The following is a 19,930-nucleotide window of genomic DNA, read 5'->3' on the forward strand; positions in this document are numbered from 1 at the left end:
AGTAACAACTTTAAAATAAATTGTTCACTTTTAATAAATCATAAAATTTAGGGCCCAATTTTTTTTTATATATCGAAAAGTGAAATGCAGATGTGCGCCAACACATTTAAGTTAGTCCTCATATTTTGTAATTAATTAATTATTTCACTGTAAAGCGGCGTTAATAATAGCTAACGCATATGGGTAGAAAGATGACGCATTTTCCTATCGATTACTGATTTATGAATAACTAAGAATATTTTTAACCAGAAACAAATTTATTTTGATTTTTGACAATACATCACACATAAGAGATTTAAATCCTAGTACTAAAATTGTTTAAAATTATTTTAGTTTTGGAGGAATTCTTTCAAGAATTAAAAATATAAGGAATGGATGACAAAAAATTGTATTTAAGTGTAATAAATATAGTGTAAAAAAATTAAAGAATAATCAAAGAAAATTACTCTCAAATTCAATAAGATCTTGCTTACTTTCATAACAACTGAAGGGAACTTTTACTCCCACTGAAGATGAGCCAATAAATTGTACTTATATAATAAGTGCTACAGATAATTTTAAATGATGACTGTTTAATTTTGAGTCCAAATATGTATTAATACATTGATTACAATAGATCGATAACGTTTATAATTTATATATTCTTTACACGAATATTATCAACGTACGTGACAATAATACAGATTTGTATACACAAAGGAAGCCGATTTTTGGCATCGCTGATTTTAATGATTCAAATCGTCTTTATTTACAAAAACTCACTGCTAATATGGCTACAGGAAAAAAATGTGTTTAGGTATAGCATGTGTAATTTAAATAATACCATACGGGTAATGTTAACGGTACGATGATTAACGGTGATGTCTCCGATTGAATTTACTTTACAACTTTGAACTCATATTATTATTATTACTACAATAGATTTGTATTTGTGTGTTTTTACATCAGAATTGTAAATTTAATATAAATATTTTAGATACTTTTATTGTGTGGCTAAATGAACGTGCAAAAATTGGTTTGCTAGAATTTGCTAGAAATTAATCCAGGAATATATATTAATGTGATAGTAACCAGAAGACTTGAGACAACACCTTCGATGGTGTATCATTATTTCCTAGCGATAGAAAGATCTCTTAGTAAAGACAATATATTCATTCATACATACATATTTTTGATTTATAAAAAGTTTATGAACAAAATAATAGACATTTTGCAGGGACAATGATTTGTTTTTCATTTTCAGTGACAATGTTACTAAACTTCTGTCTTTCACCAAAACAGTGACAAATCTCAAAAAAAAGGGAATAAAAGTAGACTTCTTATATACAGATTTTAAGAAGTCCTTCGATAAGGTTAATAATAAAAAGTTATTTGATATTGTTGATCAGATGATTTTTCTCAGTTATTTGAGTGATCATAGACAATTCATAAGCTATGGCAACCGATTGTCGAAAGAATATTTCACCCCTTCGGGGGTTCCTCTAGGGTCCAACCTGGGTGCTCTTCACGTTATTTAAAATTAACATTCATACGGCAGTTAAAAATTCCAGTTTTCCTCTATATGCCGATGATTTATAATTGTTTAGATGTTATTGAGCTGTAGAGCACATTTTATCTATATGAGTAATTTTATGGAAATCGTCTGCCCATTAGTATCGGAAAGAGACAAATTAAATATTTTTTCTATCTCGTTTGCCATCAGATTATTCCTATGTTTTGACTAGAGAATATTCTAGTAGATCTGAGAATCACTTTTGCGAGCAATGCACAAACGATGTTATGTTATGACTTTATGAGTATATACATATATACGAATGAAATTTGAAAAATATCTTAAAATGAAAAATTGTATACTTGAGGAACACATGTAGTCATTTTTTTCTCAATATAGCCGAATCACTATTGCCACTCCAAAATCCATAGTCTTTTATGCGCCTTTATTTTGTTTCGAAATGTGAAACAATGAGACGCTTCTATTCAACAAAAAAATGTGTTTACGCCTTCGAAAATCAGCCGACAAACATTCTAAAAATTTTCGATTTATTATTATTATATATATATATATATATATATATATATATATATATATATATATATATATATATATATATATATATATATATATATATATATATATATATATATATATATATATATATATATATATATATATATATATATATATATATAATAATAATAATAGCACTAAAAATTTGATAATATGTAATTTGTACACTCGAACATAAATTTTATTACTTTATTACTACACTTTGTACACTCAAACTTGGATTTAATATTTAGCATTTTGAAACAGATCTTTTTGACTTAGTATCTAAAAATTTATCTGTTATCTAATGTCTTAGTTTTTAAAAACGATCAGAGGTTCTCAACATTTTATATAGTGGGATCACTTTATCAGTGGGATCATTTAGTGCATAGTGTTCATTTTTAGTTGAAATTATTTATTCAAAGTGACATAATTTCTTTTAAGTTAAATATATTTGTTGAATTTTGAATAGTTAATTTTTGTGCAGTATATGTGTTATTAGTGAAAACAATTAGAAAAAGCGTTTATGATTTAAAAAAAATGCATTTAAATACAATCAGTAACAACTAATTCATAGAGATCGTTGTCTTTTGACATGTTTTTGTTATTTTTACCAAGACATTTAAACAAAACGTTATTCTTCCCAGAATATAATCATTTCAACATCACTTATCTTGAGAATAAACATGAGAGTTTAATCGTTTCTAATAAAAAGTTGTGTACGATAGCATAAAAGTAAATCTACAAACGTATAATGTTTTCACAGCGCTATTGATTTCACTACAGTCGTGAAAATTTTCAACGTATTTTAATATAAAAGTATAGCTTTTTATCATTTTTTATAGCAACAATTTTTATTAGCACAATTGGATATGTTGAAAAAACATTTAAATTAAGTACATACCTAGATAGAGAATCGTAACATTAACAATTTCATTTAAAATGAGAGTTTTGTGAGTATTATATACTAACTTTAACAACGATGAAAGTTCATGTTTAGTCCAGATCTATATAATTCTCAAAAATCATCATAAACTGGTTCGTTAATAATGAAATGCGCACATAGTTGACGCGTGCGTGAAATTCGGGAACGTTTTACAGTTTGTTGCGGTAATTGACGTCGTCGTTAATAGATTGATGCCACGCTGATGCCGTGATTTATGACCGCGTAAAAAGGTTGAAAACCACTTCGGCCGCCGAAAATATCACGAGAAAAGTTTTCTGGCAGAGTGCGATGACTCTTAAACATGGCAGAAGCGTTTGGTCATCGTTTTCGGATGGTTCGATGCTTCAAATTTTCCTTTGCTTGAAGAATAATTGAATAGCCAGTGCTTCAAGCGACATCAAGAGTATGATTACGCAAATCTCTCGATATTTGTGTATAGAGTGATTTGCCACACACCCGAGTAATCCTTAAAATAGTTTGTATACTTCATTAGCAATAATTTATTACTAGTGTATCCGTAAAAAAATCAACAGATCAACAACTTGAAATAGTACTGACAAAAAACGTCAAATATATATTTGATATTATCTGAAAATTTGCGGTTTGAAAATTCAACACAACATTATTTACTGAAATATTTCCTATAAAATAAAAATGCAATTATCTGATTTAAATATTTTTGAGATTTGGAACGAATCAACTTAAGTTTCCACAATTTATTATGAAGAAATTTGATTTTGTGTGCTTTGAAATACGAGCACGTTTCCAAACGAATTATATTCGTAAATTGAGGTTCAACAGAAATAACTTAGTTGAAAATGAAAGCTTTAGTAATTTTCACTTTAAATGCTTGATCAAAAATATATAAATTATAATGATTACTTGAAGCTTATTAAGTGATACTCAAATAACAATGTAACTCACCGAATATCTCTCTTATTGCTTCGTGTGAAACGAGCTTTAAGAAGTTAAATTAATTTAGGTCGACAATAATTTCATCCTTATTTAATTTCAAAGCTATTACTAATGTTATAAAATAAAAATTGGAATTATGTAAACCATTAAAAATATCAATTATGATACCAATCAAGTTTTACTATATTGTCGTAAATAATGTCATTTTTGTTTGGCGAAAATGTAACATATTAAAAAAAAAATCTAATTGAATATATCATAATTCTTGTTCACTCTGTAGACTAATTGTATACAAACATACATGCGTTATAGTAATGAGATCAACAAACAGTGTGCGGAAGTGGGTCGTTATTTTGTATTTATAAGATTTCTTCGTTGGTCTGATTCGAGGTGCAGACGACCTTCCCAAAATTCGCCCCCAAAATATTGATTGTTCTTACTTTGTCCTAGCCAAGGTCAACCCGTCTCGCCCGCCACCCAAAACACCCCAAAAACTACCCGAGCGCATAGGGGAGTGTTATCCTCACGGCCGAAATTACTAGGGATTGTAACACAATCGAGTGATCTTCATATAAAATGGCGTATCACATAGAAACTATACGCGATACGGTAAATTGGAATGGCGAAACAACAAGAGGGACGTAGCATAGGGTGGGTCGAAATCAGCCTAATATATTATCAGTGCACTCATAGGGGACTTCAGTTTGCTGGCGTAATGAAAACGTATAAAAACAAGGGAATTGTACATAGCGGAGAAAGGCTTAAAAATTATAATTAAAGTGTATGTGATGTCCCTATATATTATATATATATATATATATATATATATATATATATATATATATATATATATATATATATATATATATATATATATATATATATATATATATTATTATATATTATATATATATATATATATATATATATATATATATATATATATATATATATATATATATATATATATATATATATATATATATATATATATATATATATATATATATATATATATATATATATATATATATATATATATATATATATATACATTTGCAATAGTGTGAGCAACCTTCCACTATAATGAAGGACAAGCATTCGCCTAACCCTATGGTATTTGTTTCTCTCAATATCTAAAATGTTATTTGCCTAAATCATGGGTCTGCAAACAACGGCCCTTGGGCCAAATCCGGCCCGCTCCCTAATTTAGTTTGAACCTCGAGCTGAGAATAGATTTAACATTTTCAAACTATTTAAACATTTTATAGTTTACACTATAACAGAACGGTCAATTGTAGTGTTGAGTAATTGCAAGATATGGCCGTGTGTGGTGTTCCTCTTGCTTCGCATTCCGCTATGACTTTACGCAGTTATACTTTGAAAGCATCCCGTGTAATGTTTTACGCGTTATTTTGTTATTATTTTATTATTTGTGGATTGTCAGATTTTCAGTAAAAACAAACTGTGCTCACACTAAAAGTGTTGAGCACATTATGACTGACATCAATAGGCAATTTAAAAACAAGAAAAAATATTTTATTTGGCTTTACCCAGTGGTTTCCAAACTGTTTCGACTCTTAATCCTAAATCTAAGTATAGAGCTAAATCCAGGATTTCTCAAGGCGTGCCACGTGAAATTATAACAAGTGCACTTTGCGAAATAAGAAACGCTTTGTATAATTACTGGGTAAGGTAAAAATAGTAACGGTAAGCAACCATTTTTACTAAGTGTAATTTAAGCTTATGTAATTAGGAACCATTGGCCTGATTTGTTGATGCTGCTTATTCAAAGAGGCAATGCTTTGTTTAATTAAATAGTCTACATGGAACAACTAGACGTTAATATTTTTAATGAAGTTGAGAAAACGCAATCCGAAATAAAATGTGACATATTCGATGCTGGTAAAAATATGTGCAAAAGGATTTAGGGTGTAGTTGAAAAAATATGAGGCTTGTAAAAATGTAATGTGCTCAAAGCCTCTGATTATTTATTGAATTATTCACCAGGAGCTTCATTGTGTGAAATATCTCAATTTATTATGTGTTATCGAACCAGTTGTGTCAGCGGTGAGTTCATCAGTTCAGTGAATTTTTTTAGCGAAGAAACTCGCTTTCAGAAAATATTATCGAATATTATGGTAGCTCCTAACGAATTTATTTTAAACTACAATATAACTTATACTGCGGTATAGTCAGAATTTATGGCAATCTGCTTTGTGTATTTCTCATGGTATCAAAAATTTAGAAATAAATAAAATTTCTATTCCCACAAAAATTTGCAGTGAACTGCATTTTTAGCACAGTTTTTTGAAAGTGCAGAAACATTTAATTTTTTAAAAATTCAAAAGAATTTTTATTTTGATGTGTCTTTCAATTGACGAATATGTATCAACGCAAGAAAATACATTTTCATTGATGAAGTACACGATATAACAATTTCAGACCGTTTTTAAAAAATTTTGACGATATGTTTTTTTTTATGTAACAAGTTCTGTATTTGTTAATAAATATTTATATATTTTAAATGCGATACATTATTTATTTATAGCAAACTTAAGTTGAAAACTTGAGTTATAACATTTTCAGTTACTTAAAAGTATTATCTTAGTCCAGATTATTAGGCTAATTATTTATAGAGGAAAAGTTAGCAAAAACCCTTTGCGGATCTATTAAATTAAGAAGCGATAGGTAGTGACGAACTTTGAACATCAGTTTGATGAAATTTTATCGTAAAAAACAATGTCATTATTTTACTTTGAGAAATTTGCGATAAATACCAAAATTTACAATAGATTCAAATAGATAAAATATGCAAATATATACTAAAATTTTAAATTTAGAGAAATTCCGATATGGTCCTATACAAAAATAGTTTGTCGACCCCTGTCATAAATAATGAACAATATCTCAACTGGAGTTTCTGAGAAAAGTTTGTATACGTATATAAATGATATCCTCCAATAATTTAAAAATGATATTTATTTTGTTGCATCGAGCATCATTATTTGTATCATGCGCATTAAAACTGCAAGCTTGTTTTCTTTAACCTATATTAGGTATCACATTTTACACATAAGTGTTACTATCGCTAAATTTTTCATACCCCACTGGTAGATTTACAGCAATAAAATGCAATAATACAAATGTTAAAGCTCAATATATAAAATCATGAATAAAAAATACTCTAATGCAATTTTTTTCTCCATATTTTTATACATGTATAATGTCACATACAACATAATCGTCACCTGTCAAACTGTTGCTCCCCTTTTAATTACATTATATATCCATATTTATGTACAAGTATGTAACACGAACGCGTCAACTCGGATCCAATTACACAGACAACAGACGTTGTTAAATTTCATGTTTGAACTACAAGATTGTATACACACAAACATATGTTTATTTTATAGATTGAACTGTTGTTTTTTTTCCAAAACTTTTTCATAAGCGTTTGATGGTTAATCTAGGTCAGTTAAATGTGAGCTGCTCACACTCGAACCCCAACCAACCTTAAAAGTACATATCTGATTTTTTGACGATTTTACACAGTCACGCACTGGCAATATAAGCTCGTACGAATAATAATTATTGTGTTCGTTTAACGGCACCAAAGTATGTTGCATAATTAAATTAAATAAAATCACAAACAAAGATGAGCGAGAGCCCCTCGAGTGTGAAATTAGATGAAGAGACGAGGGCTCGTAGAGGGATGATATTATATTATGTATAAACGTACACATGCATTATATGTGATGTATATGCGTAGTTTTCAACATTAGTTGAATACGTCCAATTTATTTAAAATTGCGTTTCGTATTAGTATAAGCTCATGTCATTAAATAACTAATTAAAAATATAAATCGTCTTGGGAGAGAATGTCAGAGGTATAGCGACAAAGGAACATAAACCCTCGTCAACTCTATAACAGCTTTATCTCCACTGAAATATTATATATATACAAAAAACAAGTCGTGGAAGAACAAGCTTCAAAGTATAACCCCACAAGAGAATAGTCCTTGAATGATAGCAAAAGCCATTAGTCGTAAACCAAATATCGTACCGCCCCTTACACTGATCGCAAAATAGCTGAGGCCCTTCGACGTGTTTTGAGAATTTCACACCGACTAACCCGAAACACACGATCTTGAAATACGCTAAAGACAAATTAAGAGATGAAACACGCCTTTGCTGGATCACCTACTAAAAACTAAAAAAAAAGTAGATTCTTGAGTATTTAAGGCTGATTATAAACAAAATGGTTTCGCTTTAATAAATAATTTTGAGACACCCAAAAAACAGTAATGAAAAACAGACAATACACTGTCATCGTCAAGGGATTTCCATCGACCCTGTGAGATATTCCGATACGAGTATATTAAGGTAGCAGTCTTAAAGTCATACAATGAGAGATAAACTTAATGATTCGCTATTGAAATGGAGTGAAAAAGTAAAATACATGAGATTCCATTAAGACCGAAGCGAAGTAAAAGAGTACGGTAAAAAGGAATTCATGGCTCATGGTTTTATCACTACTAAAACAAATCAACTATATATAAATGTCTGTTCTAGTACGGCAGTTGCTAACCGGTGGTCTGCAAAGTAATCTAAATGAATTTGAAATTTATATGTGTATTATAATGTTTCATTGTATTCTGATTCGTCGCTGCTTTATTTTGCATGTTCTGAGAGTTTATCTAATGATGTCACGAAACCTTTGAAACTAGGCAGTGACTTGCAGTAAAAACTCCAGATTTGTGAGGAAATGGTCTCTCAGCATACTCATCATGCTAATGTAAGATTACTATCGAGGGGAAAAGTATCATATTAACCCGATTGTTTAATACGCGCTAAGAAGTCAAGTTATTTTTATAGCAGTAGAGGTTCTAAGATCTGTTCTCTAACGGTGATTGGGTAGCTAAGTTTGCAAAGAAGCTTACAAACGTGTTCACAATCCGAGGCATAATAGACACATTACAAAAAAAGATATTGATGTGGCAAAAAAGGCTGATTGAAGAAGATCTACAAATGTTTCCATTTTATATAATTTAATAATATATAAAGCAGGACGTTGTCAACCGATAGGTAAAGACTATTGAAAAAGTCGCTCATTGTCGTTATTCAGAAAAAATCGAGGATTGCAATTTGAACGCAAAAGAAAAAGAACGATTCTCATTTTTGGCTCTCGGTAAAAAATTAATAATAAAATGAAATTAAAATGTTATTTTTTCACATTTTTTAATTATATTACATACTTTTTAATATTACCAGTAGAGATATTAAATTTTATAGCTGATAGTTTGGAATGAAACTGTAACGATTTTATATATAGAATGTTACTTTATTGAAAAAATCTTGGTAGTGACCAGCGAGAATCTTTTGTTTTTGAAGATTCGTGAGGTCCGGAAGGTTAATATAGTACATATGTTCGCAAAGTGGACAATATTGCCCACCGGTGGGCAATACTGGCTCTAGGGGAATTTGATGGGCGATGGAGGAGCCATGAAGGGCGATAAGTGGGCAATGTTGTGCGAAAATGTTTGAAGCATTTTATATTTATGATAAAGTAAATATCATTTGCATAAAATATAATGCGTTTTGGGATCTTTTGAAAGTGGGCACAGTAATCGTTTTTTATTATAAGGCCCAAACCGAACAACACTTTTTTTTTAAATTGCAAATACTATTTTTATAAATATCATTTATTATTTTATGTAGTATTGACGTAATATTAACATTAACATAAACATTTATAACTTTCAATTATCGTTTAGCATGAGTATAAATAAATAAATATATGAAAGATAAATCTTCCGAAAATAAATAATATTGAGATAGGCAATTAAATAAATTACATCTTAATCACGAGAATATAAAAATCATTAATCAGATAAATCTGTTTTTAAAAAAATATGTCGCATTTTGAATAAACAGACTTACAATTTTGTATGCATTTTTTTCTCATAAGGTTTTTTCCAATAATTGTTATTGACAAAAAATGATAAACAATATAGGAATATATTTTATTGAAATAAATTGTCTAATGCTGCTTTTGCTACTGGTATAAAAACTTGGGAATCATACAGAAGCGGTAGATGAAAGACGATATTTTGCCAAAGATGATGTTTTCCTAGACATATTCCAAAAGAAGAAAGATTTGCCGCCCGTATTTTTAAAAATATTTTTTCGACAATGTAATGAACGAATTCAGGTGAAGAAATAAATGGGATAAAAATTGCTTTTTACTGATTTTTATTGATACTCGTCAATAACACAATAAAGGACCAGCGAAAAATATTTTTAGAAGTACCTGAACGTAAGGAAGATTGTTAAACACTTTTTATTTGATACACGAAATATTTATAAATGTCGGCAACTTAGTCGAAATTTGACCTGCTTGTTTATTATGTTTGCAATTTTTAAATTGTCATATTATTAAAGTTACCAATACAATATCAGTGAAAATTTTTCGGTCGTAAATATTCAATTTACGCAAAATCTTTGTCGGCTTTTGCAAAATGCCATAAGGCATAAAAATGATACTTCAGAATACGAACACCACATTTATGACTATCCTAGAATTTATCGCCATCGATTCGTAATGTGCTGGATGTAAGCATTGTAAACATTATATGAATAATGATATAATTAAGATGTTCAATATATCGAAACAATAATTGCTGGGGTATTCGAATGCTTTGATTTTGCTAATCAATAAACATTGTGAATCAACCACCTGCAGTAACATTATAATTTAAAGGTCATTCTTACGACCATTTAAAGCAAATAAAAAGAGAGATCGAAAGTCTCAAAAATACACACAATATTTTTACAACAATGAAAAAAAGATTTCATGATTAAAAAATTACGTTATTAATTTGAAATATTTTATAAACCAACTAATAGCAAATCCATCCCGAGACGCTAATCACTCACAAGTTCCGCAAAAAACTACTCTCTGTTTGGAAAGAATGCTAGCTAGAAAATACATTCTCCTTGTACATAATAATATTGTTATTCTACACTTCGATTACTAATCGTCGGAGTGGCCATCTAGACCATTTCTCATCTGTGTTAGTGCACCATACTAATAATAAATTTGATATAAAGATTTCATTTTCATTTTGAATAAAGTCGCAGGGCGCGTACGGTGAGATACATACGCGTGTTACGTGACGAGAGTGAATGAGAGATAAGGGCGTGCGTTACGTGCGTTCCGCACGCCCACTTCTTCTCACTCACTCTCGTCACTTAACACGCAAGCGAGCGAAAGGGAATGTATCTTACCATACGCGCCTGGCTAGTTGATGACAAATGTTTTAATCTCTATTTACTTAACTTATACTCTATTAAAAAAACCCAGAAAAATGAACAACAACAAAATTTTAGATTTTGCCCAGAGTAAAACACAGGTCTTAAAACTTCATTTCGTTATTTAAAAACAAGAGCTAGTATTAAGCAAAATAAATGTAATTAAATTAAAAACTTTGTTTATACATTTAAGTTAATTTATTAATTACTTTCTTTTTGCTCTGTTCGTGTGTTTATCTTCCCCTTGGCGTCCGACTGTCTGGCTAAAAAGGTATATCGGTACAACTTTACTACCCTATGACCTTGAATTAATACCGCAAACGTACATAAAACCCTTTTCACATTTATGTTTGAGTTCTAATATTTTATTTTTAATAATCTCTTAACATAGATTTATTGCATCATTAAAAAATAAATTAAAGTATTATTTTTTTAAATTACGATAATTATTAAAACAACCGTTTGCTATAAATATGTTCACCAAATATTTTTTGTTTGGAATTGCCAAAAATGTAAGAACCAGAGGTGAGTTGGAAAGGATATAAATATTTCACAATACATCAATTAAATAACTTAGTTTAAAAACCTTTTTATGAAAGAAAAAAAAGATGCCGCTCGCAATAACTTATTAAAAATATAACTAATACGCGTTCTTATATGCTATCATAAATTAACTAAATTAACTATTACAATATGCAATTGTGTCTTATTAAATTATTTACAAATATGTTCCTGTTTTTTTTTGTAAATGGAATACATTTACAAAACAAAAAATATTTAGATTGAGATGTATTAAAAAGCTGGTCATCATAATCTGTCAGGGTGCCATATCTTTAATTCGCGATTAAAAATTGTAGGTTTCCAATTCCTACACATGTCACAACCATAATATGATGTGTACTCTTGATTATCTGGGTGCGGATTAACTGTGTTTGATAAAAAAAGACATACGCTGCGTAAATACACCTAGAACTTAGTGATTAGAAAAGCAAGGAAATACCTACGTCATACAGAGGACTGAAATAAATAATATCGCTTAAAAACCAAATGGGTTCTTGAAGTAAAAGTAGTAGATGTGAAAGAAAGCAGTATTATTAATAAATGCCTCTCATTCGAATGAAAGCATATTGAAAACGAAAGACGGTTTTATCCGTAGTGATATTCTAAACTTTTTGAGAGATTCTCAAAAGCTAACGAGAATCGTAGATTTTTTTGAGAAATAAATAAAAAATATAACACGCATTGTACATATATTATACATATTTTAAAACAGAATAAAAATTTAAACTTGGGATAATCCGTACTTTTCAATACTGTATACTGTACAATATAAATCATCAAGACTTTGTTTTTGATTCGATAGATAGTTATCTGCAAATATAATTGCCAAATATAAATTGCTAAAACTATTTAAAATATATCGTTTGAAATAACTGCAACTGTTTTGTGGAATATTTTAAAATACAGTCGATATATAATTAACATAATGGGGCAAAAAATATACTGAAAATATATGTCTATATTATTTTATAGTATTTAAGGATTTATTATACATCATATTACATTAATAGACATCGCGCAATCATCGACCCTATATCATATTTGCGTTAACACAGTCAGTTCGAGAGCTATCCAAGTTTGGATTTACGCTACTATTAGCGTCAAAGCAAACGGTACGTTCAATATAATTATTATTACTCCTGTTTATATTTTGAACAAATATATATAAATTAAAATTATTACTATGTTTTTTTATATTTATCAATCACTTTGATAACTCTCGAACTGACTGTATTAAAGCAAATATAGTATAGTCCAAATATGTTTCTTAATGTGTACTATTTCAATTATGATTTTTTTCATCTATTTAATATTTTCGATAAAACATTTTTTTTAAATGTTACAGCAAATTTCAATATTATCGAATCAGTTCTAACGGTTTTTAAACCTATCGCAGATAATTCGGACAGGAGTCATTAAATTATGCGAACTAAAATTTGACAAATAATATCAGGTCGATCCATATATTTGTGTGTAATATTTAAAGACGAGATTTTCTGTTGCGATGTAAAAACACGATGTATTAATTGTTTCATAAAACGATTAATGTCAAACAATATTTTCAGAGTGTAAATCGGTAATCTCTGTCTCTTTTCGTACTACCTGCTATGAATTTAGAGGATTAAAACAACAAAATTGCAGTCGTTCAAATTCCACAATATAAGAATTTAAAGGGCCAAGGTATGATTATGTTAACTGACTTTTTTGCCTAACGCTTCGTTTACTTATATTAATTAAATATGATTGAGCAAAATGATATTTTAAATAAATTAAATTGTTCAACTTACCTTGAATTTAACTAAACAGAAATAATAATTTAGTTAAAGTCATGGAATTAATAATAGTTTTCTTGTCAAAAATAAAAAAAAATGAGTAAAACATTACAGGCCACTGACGTATTTATGTTTAATTTATAAATCTAACTTTTTTTGGGCACTTTTAACACATTATTGTAATTTAATAACTGGAAAATTATTATAAAAATATTATTTTTATTTATAAATTATTTCTAAGGGATAAATTTATTAAATTTATGTCTCAAACGTAATACTGCCAGACATAATATAATGTATTGCAATAAAAAATTCTGACGATATTACCAAAATAATCGTTTCAACTTTACGAAATTGTATTATTTTTGCAGTATTATTATATTTGCGTTCATCGTAATAAATCATAATTAAATGCAAGGGATTAAAGATTTTACGAACTAGTTTACATTACATACTCTTACTTTTGGGTCTTTATGTATTTACCATCATAAATTAAACGACCGAAAAAAATCTCTAATGTTTGATAAACTGAGAATTTCACATTGTTGCCAAAACGGTAGAATAAGCAATACAAAAAAGACAGCATCGAGAAATAATTATTCAACTATTAAAGAATTGCAGATCGGGGAAAAGTTGTTAAAAATTCTACTAAAGTAGATATTTTAAAATGTGATATGAGAAAAGCGGATGAATAAATCTGACTCTGTATAAATGCGTGAAGGTCTAACATATTTAAAAATACCCACAAATTTATGGATTAACCTAATAAAATGTAACGCCAGCATATTGATAAAAATTCTTACCTTTTAAGAGTGGTGTGCTTGGTGCCGTTGACCAGCAATTTTAACTTTGGTTTGTCTACGCCCGTCGGAGTTATCGAAGATCCCGTGACGTCGCTACTAGCAAAAGAGCTCACGCTGCTCTCCTTCGATATGATGGAGCTCTTGAGGACCCTTTTGCTAGGTCGGTCGGGACTAGCAGTTGGAGGACTCGCCTCTCTCCTCTCCAACTCTAGCTGCAATTGTCCCTTGTCCGGACCGGCTCCATTCGGAGGCTTCTCGTCCACCGGTAGCATATAAGACAGCATTCTAGCGGAGAAGTTCTCTACTGACCTTTTTACTATTAAAATTTTGCCTAATCTCCTTTTCAAAATATCGTTCTACTAGCCTTAACGACATCCATGCGCGCAAGCCGTCCATGAAGGACTGCGGTTCAATTGTAAAATTTATTTTTATTTTTAAAATCCCATAAAATCACTAATACGACACAATCACGGTAATTCACAATAAAAACTTATTTAGGCCATTCACTTTTTTCTAGATAATATCACAATCTTTTGGACGACGATCATTTGGTTTGGGATCTTGGTGAAGATGCTGCCGTTAAACGGTTGTTCGTCAACGTCTGAAAAGAAAAGAAAAGAAAAGATTATATATGCGGTATGTGGTTTGACATTCAAATTCAGATATATTGCTAATAATTAACTTTAATAAATATAATGCTCATTCGACGTATGGAGAATCATTAAATCGCGCACTGTAGAGCAAGATAATTGGATCTTTTCGATTGACAGTACATCAATTTCTGGTTTCGTAAATTGTTACGAATTATTGAGTAGGCAGCTTTTGATTGTCGTTAGCAATATACTTTTTTTTGAACTGAGGGCTGATCAAAGTATATTCAAACCGAATTTTGGTCAATAGGAGAGCGTAAAAACAATTATCACTTCTCAGAAGGCAAAAATTCACGTCAAAAGCAATAAAATCGTGTCGGTCCCGTCACTGTAATTAAATAATCTAATGTTTCACCATGTTAATTGATTGGAAAAAATTGATTGAAAAAAAAGGAAAGTACGGGCGATGTTTTGTGAAGATATGTGAATATGATCAGATACTATCAAAGCATGACTCACCATGCGAAACAAAAAGGGGCAATCATCAACTAGGAAAAACTCACTATGATTAATAAAAAAGCATGTTATAAACACTGTGATTATAGAATTATTATTATACTTTGATATCCTACGCAGAAAACATTATAATACAATAAACATTATCTTATTCTCAGATTCTGCTTTCAAACAATTTTGGCATTGTTGTGTTTATAGTTCAAAGCCACAGAGATATCGTTAAATTTTTTTTTTCGGTACTTCTAGTATTTCATTTTATTACTATCGGTATTGCAGCCCTTAAATACAATCAAAAAAATAATATATGTGAATAGCAACAATACAAACTAACACATGATAATGCTGCTGAGGAATTTCGATCCAAGAAATGAATCCCATGAACCGTGTGATGTTAGCATATTTTATACGCAAAAATATCTAACATTTTAATAAAGAATACACTCTTAAAAAATCTGTTAGTCTTGTTTGTATTCTCGAATGTGTAAATGTTTAAATATAATAACGAGGATGACAGATTTGTTAACATAATTTCTAAGAATAATAACAGAACAACATACAAAAAGGGAATAATTGATAAATAAACAAAAAGTAAAGCATTATATAGAACATATGTGTCGATTTTTTAAACGAATTATCTGATATTTTGAGTTGAAAAAGGTCCGCAATGGCCCAAAATTTTGTGAAAATTTACTGTAATGTAATAAATATTTAATTAACTGAATTTGTTTGACAATAAAAAAATACATTTAAGAAAATTAAACTCACTCTTATGATGTATGTATGTGCTGAAAAAATAGCTCGCGAATCAAAGGGTTGAAAGTTAAAGATCTTACGATATAATAAAATAATTAAGACATAAAAGAATATGTATTGTAACTCTTGGTAACACACAAAATAAACATATTTTCGTCTTAAAAACAAAAGATTACATAAAATATTTAAATTATCAATAATGTGAGTTTTTCACTATATTTTCCAAAATAATTACATTTTTGCTTGAGAAAAATGTTACAAATTAAAGAAAACAGTTCTAATTGAATATAATATAATTAAGGTTAATCCGTTTGTAGACTAATTATATGTAAACATATGTAAGCGTTATATAAAAGTATTGACATTTTTATGTAAATAATTTGGGATATTAACATTTTTTATTTTACTTTAAAGTTAACAAAAATCAAATATGAAAAATATATTTATATATTATGTTTAGGGTTTATTAAAGGAACATACAGCACAAAAAAATGATCAATGTAAAGTAATGCTTTTTTTAAGGTTATAAATATAATTTCGATATTAATTAAAATATCACAGAACATGGATATAAGCAGAATTTCAACAATTTTGAATCGTCGACCTACTTGGACCGTCGATATTTAATATAAAGAACGCGCTCACTACAACAAATAAAATATTATTATACCAACAATTTTTCAGACCCATTTTAACATATGCTTGCTGGGTGTGGAGTAACACCAATAATACTAACTTTTCTAAATTGCAAGTAATCGAAAATAAAACAATAAAATACGCATTTTTATACTTGTTTAAAAAAACTTTATAATATCCTACTAACACCAGTAAAAATTTGAAAATATTTGGAATTACCAAACTAATTTCATGTATCGAAGACAACGATAAAAACAACCTGAAATTTAAATACAAGCACAATATGCTAAAGTGCGTATTGCTTTAGAGGCTGAAAAATAAATTTTGATGGTTTTAGAATTTCAGTTAATTATACGTTCATTAACAATTAATCCATTTATTTTTTTCTTTCACTTAAATCATATTCACCAACGTGGAAACTTAACTCAACAATAATACAATTCTTAATATAAAAGGCGTTGAAGATCAGTAACAGATCGTTGTTAACAAAAACAGCTACAATGAATATATTTAAAATTTGTTCAATTTTAAGCAAATTAAAGAAAAAAATGTTTTAGCAATAGAACTGTTTTTTATTATCATAGCAAAACAATACAGTCACAAATATCCATAAAAAAATAACAGTATACAAGTTATATTATTATTGTAGATACATTACAATAATAGTTACATCTTTATGAAAACATTTTAGCTATTTTTATACCTAATTTTTAAAATTTAAAAATCCATATTTTAACTAATAATATAAAACTTCACATGAGTACAAAATTAACTGTATATAATATAACGAAGCTGAGAATGTTAAAGAAAGTTATTAATTAAATAACATATTTTGGATATATTGTAAAAAGTAATGAAAATAATAGTTTTATATTGATCCGATTAAGGAATTAAATCTTTCATATCTTGTGCACCTAAAATGGTAACTGTGCGAAAAATAAGCAAATCATACATAATATTGCCACCCAGAAACGTTTATGGTTATGTTATTTCGTTGTTCTTTCCCATAAACCGTCAAGTTAACTAAATATTCTTCGCCATTGGCAAAACACATTATTCTAAAACAGTCGTACCGATTTTTATAAATGTAATGTAACTGCTCTAGGTATTGTTTTCGTGGTAATCATTTACTAATAGAATTTAAAAAAATATTTACACATTCGTTGCTTTTAGAATTTGGCGGATGCATTTTGAAATTGGCACACGAACTAAATACGTACTCATCTTTTAGTCTATCTGGTTATTATTGGTATCTTAACATGTGTTTTCTCTGACTGCGCCAAACGCTAATCGAAATGCAATTAATTACCAAATCGGAAATATATTTCTAAAGTTAGGGTTTAAATATGTTAGCTAAATGTGGCGTTTATCTGTATTCAATTAGTCAGAAACAAATATATAAATATAAATCTATATTAATATAAATATTTCTAGATAAAAATTAATTCCAAAATAATTGAAAGTATTGCGTTAAACTTTAAAGATTAAGTTCAGAACGGCGCCAGACAATAACCTGATACATTGCGTAAATCTAAATTTAGCTAAGCTTCGAAAAAAATATTTAACATAAGTATATGTACATATATTTACAGATATCTGCAATACTTTACTGTATTACATACATTTTTTCATTCATCAAAATTATTCGAGAATTCTCATTTCTCGAGAAATTAAAATCAGAATGCCTAAATATAACGATATTCTTAAAAGTAAAAGAAAATTACAGATTTATGTAATAAATATAAATAATTTGTATTGTAAATATATTATACATATTTTAAAATCAAATAAGATTTAATAGTTTAAATTATCCGTGTTTTTCATATATCCACTCTGAAAAAAATCAAGATTATACTGTATTTAATAAAACATTAAAAATATATGTATCGAGAGATTATGCATCAATATGAATATATTGAATACATAAAACAGGTTTCGAATAAAATTTCATGGAAAAAAATGCCAAATACAATGTTCGTAAAGATCGTTCCTAATAAACGGAAGAGAAGAGTTAAGCAAATGATAATTGACAAAACACCGGACGAAGAAGGTAGAATTATTTAAAATTCAAATTTACGGCGTTTTTGACACTCTCATGTCTTAAATAGATTGACATGAATTTTATGTGACGATCTTTATGGCTCGTCTTTAGAAACTATTAACGTTTAAGACTTACAAATAATTTATAAAAATATCAATATGTACCAATGTGAAATTCAAAACAAGTTTAAATTTTTATATTTACAATATAAAGAAAAAATGTCCACATGTAAATGATTAGTGAATTAATTCACAATATTATATGTATCACTAAGAAGTCAAATTAAAATATTAGTAGTGCCTTAATTTGCTTAAAACACATTTTAAATAAAATGTTTATTAAGTATACTAATCAATTAATATGGTATAAGTTAAATAAAATAAAAACCAATTTATTGCAACAGTATTTTAATAAGCCGGTAAATGACTTAAGAAAACTAAAAATTGGAAACCCTTTTCCGATGGCGAAAACAGCTGTAAATATAATCTGGCCAGAGAAAAATGATATGTATAGCATCGTAAGTCTGTCAAGAATATCAATTGGCGTCAATATAGAAAACGTCAAATTAAAATTGTTTAATTTAGATACTTTTAGATATATTATATTGAGTTCACACATATGCTAATTAAATAACTAAATATGTTTTAAATTTACTGAACATATATAAATGATTTTAGATAAACCACTTTCAAAATCGAAATAAAAAAAATTTTATAACCATTGTGTAATCTTTTGCAATGAAAAAATATTTATTCTGCAAAATGATTTCTACTAGTGTTTTGGTTTTAGACATATCTAGATATTTGTATGGATTTGTAGATAATAATAATTGGCTTAAAGCTGACTCCATACCATGAAATTGTGTTTCAAGAACGGTGGTCCGAAATAACATTTTTACAGGCCATTTGTTTCTTTTTTTTTAAATTGAGTTATAGTCCATCATTATTGCTCTTCGAATATTTTTTACTCTTTCGTTTACGAGAAGAATTCGTAAATTAATTTACCAAGTACTACTTTTATTTATACATGTATA

General features: G+C 28.4%; 1 protein-coding gene across 3 annotated transcripts in view; it reads right to left on the minus strand.

Moving 5' to 3' along the window:
* Positions 1 to 19,930, minus strand: part of LOC148234324 (uncharacterized) — a 145,989-nt gene that overhangs the window by 117,574 nt on the left and 8,485 nt on the right. For 2 of the 3 annotated variants that reach the window (XM_088187429.1, XM_088187430.1), the window contains exon 2: positions 14,362 to 14,962. In XM_088187429.1, coding sequence (XP_088043555.1) covers positions 14,362 to 14,645 — 284 coding nt within the window. In that variant the 5' untranslated portion in view covers positions 14,646 to 14,962. Of the gene's footprint in view, positions 1 to 14,361; positions 14,963 to 19,930 lie in introns of those variants that run through there. The other variant, XM_088187431.1, reaches the window with a different exon arrangement.

The sequence above is a fragment of the Plectrocnemia conspersa genome, unplaced genomic scaffold (genome assembly GCF_051122295.1).
Source record: "Plectrocnemia conspersa isolate PC_06_02 unplaced genomic scaffold, ASM5112229v1 ptg000006l, whole genome shotgun sequence".
In the NCBI taxonomy this organism is placed as follows: domain Eukaryota; kingdom Metazoa; phylum Arthropoda; class Insecta; order Trichoptera; family Polycentropodidae; genus Plectrocnemia; species Plectrocnemia conspersa.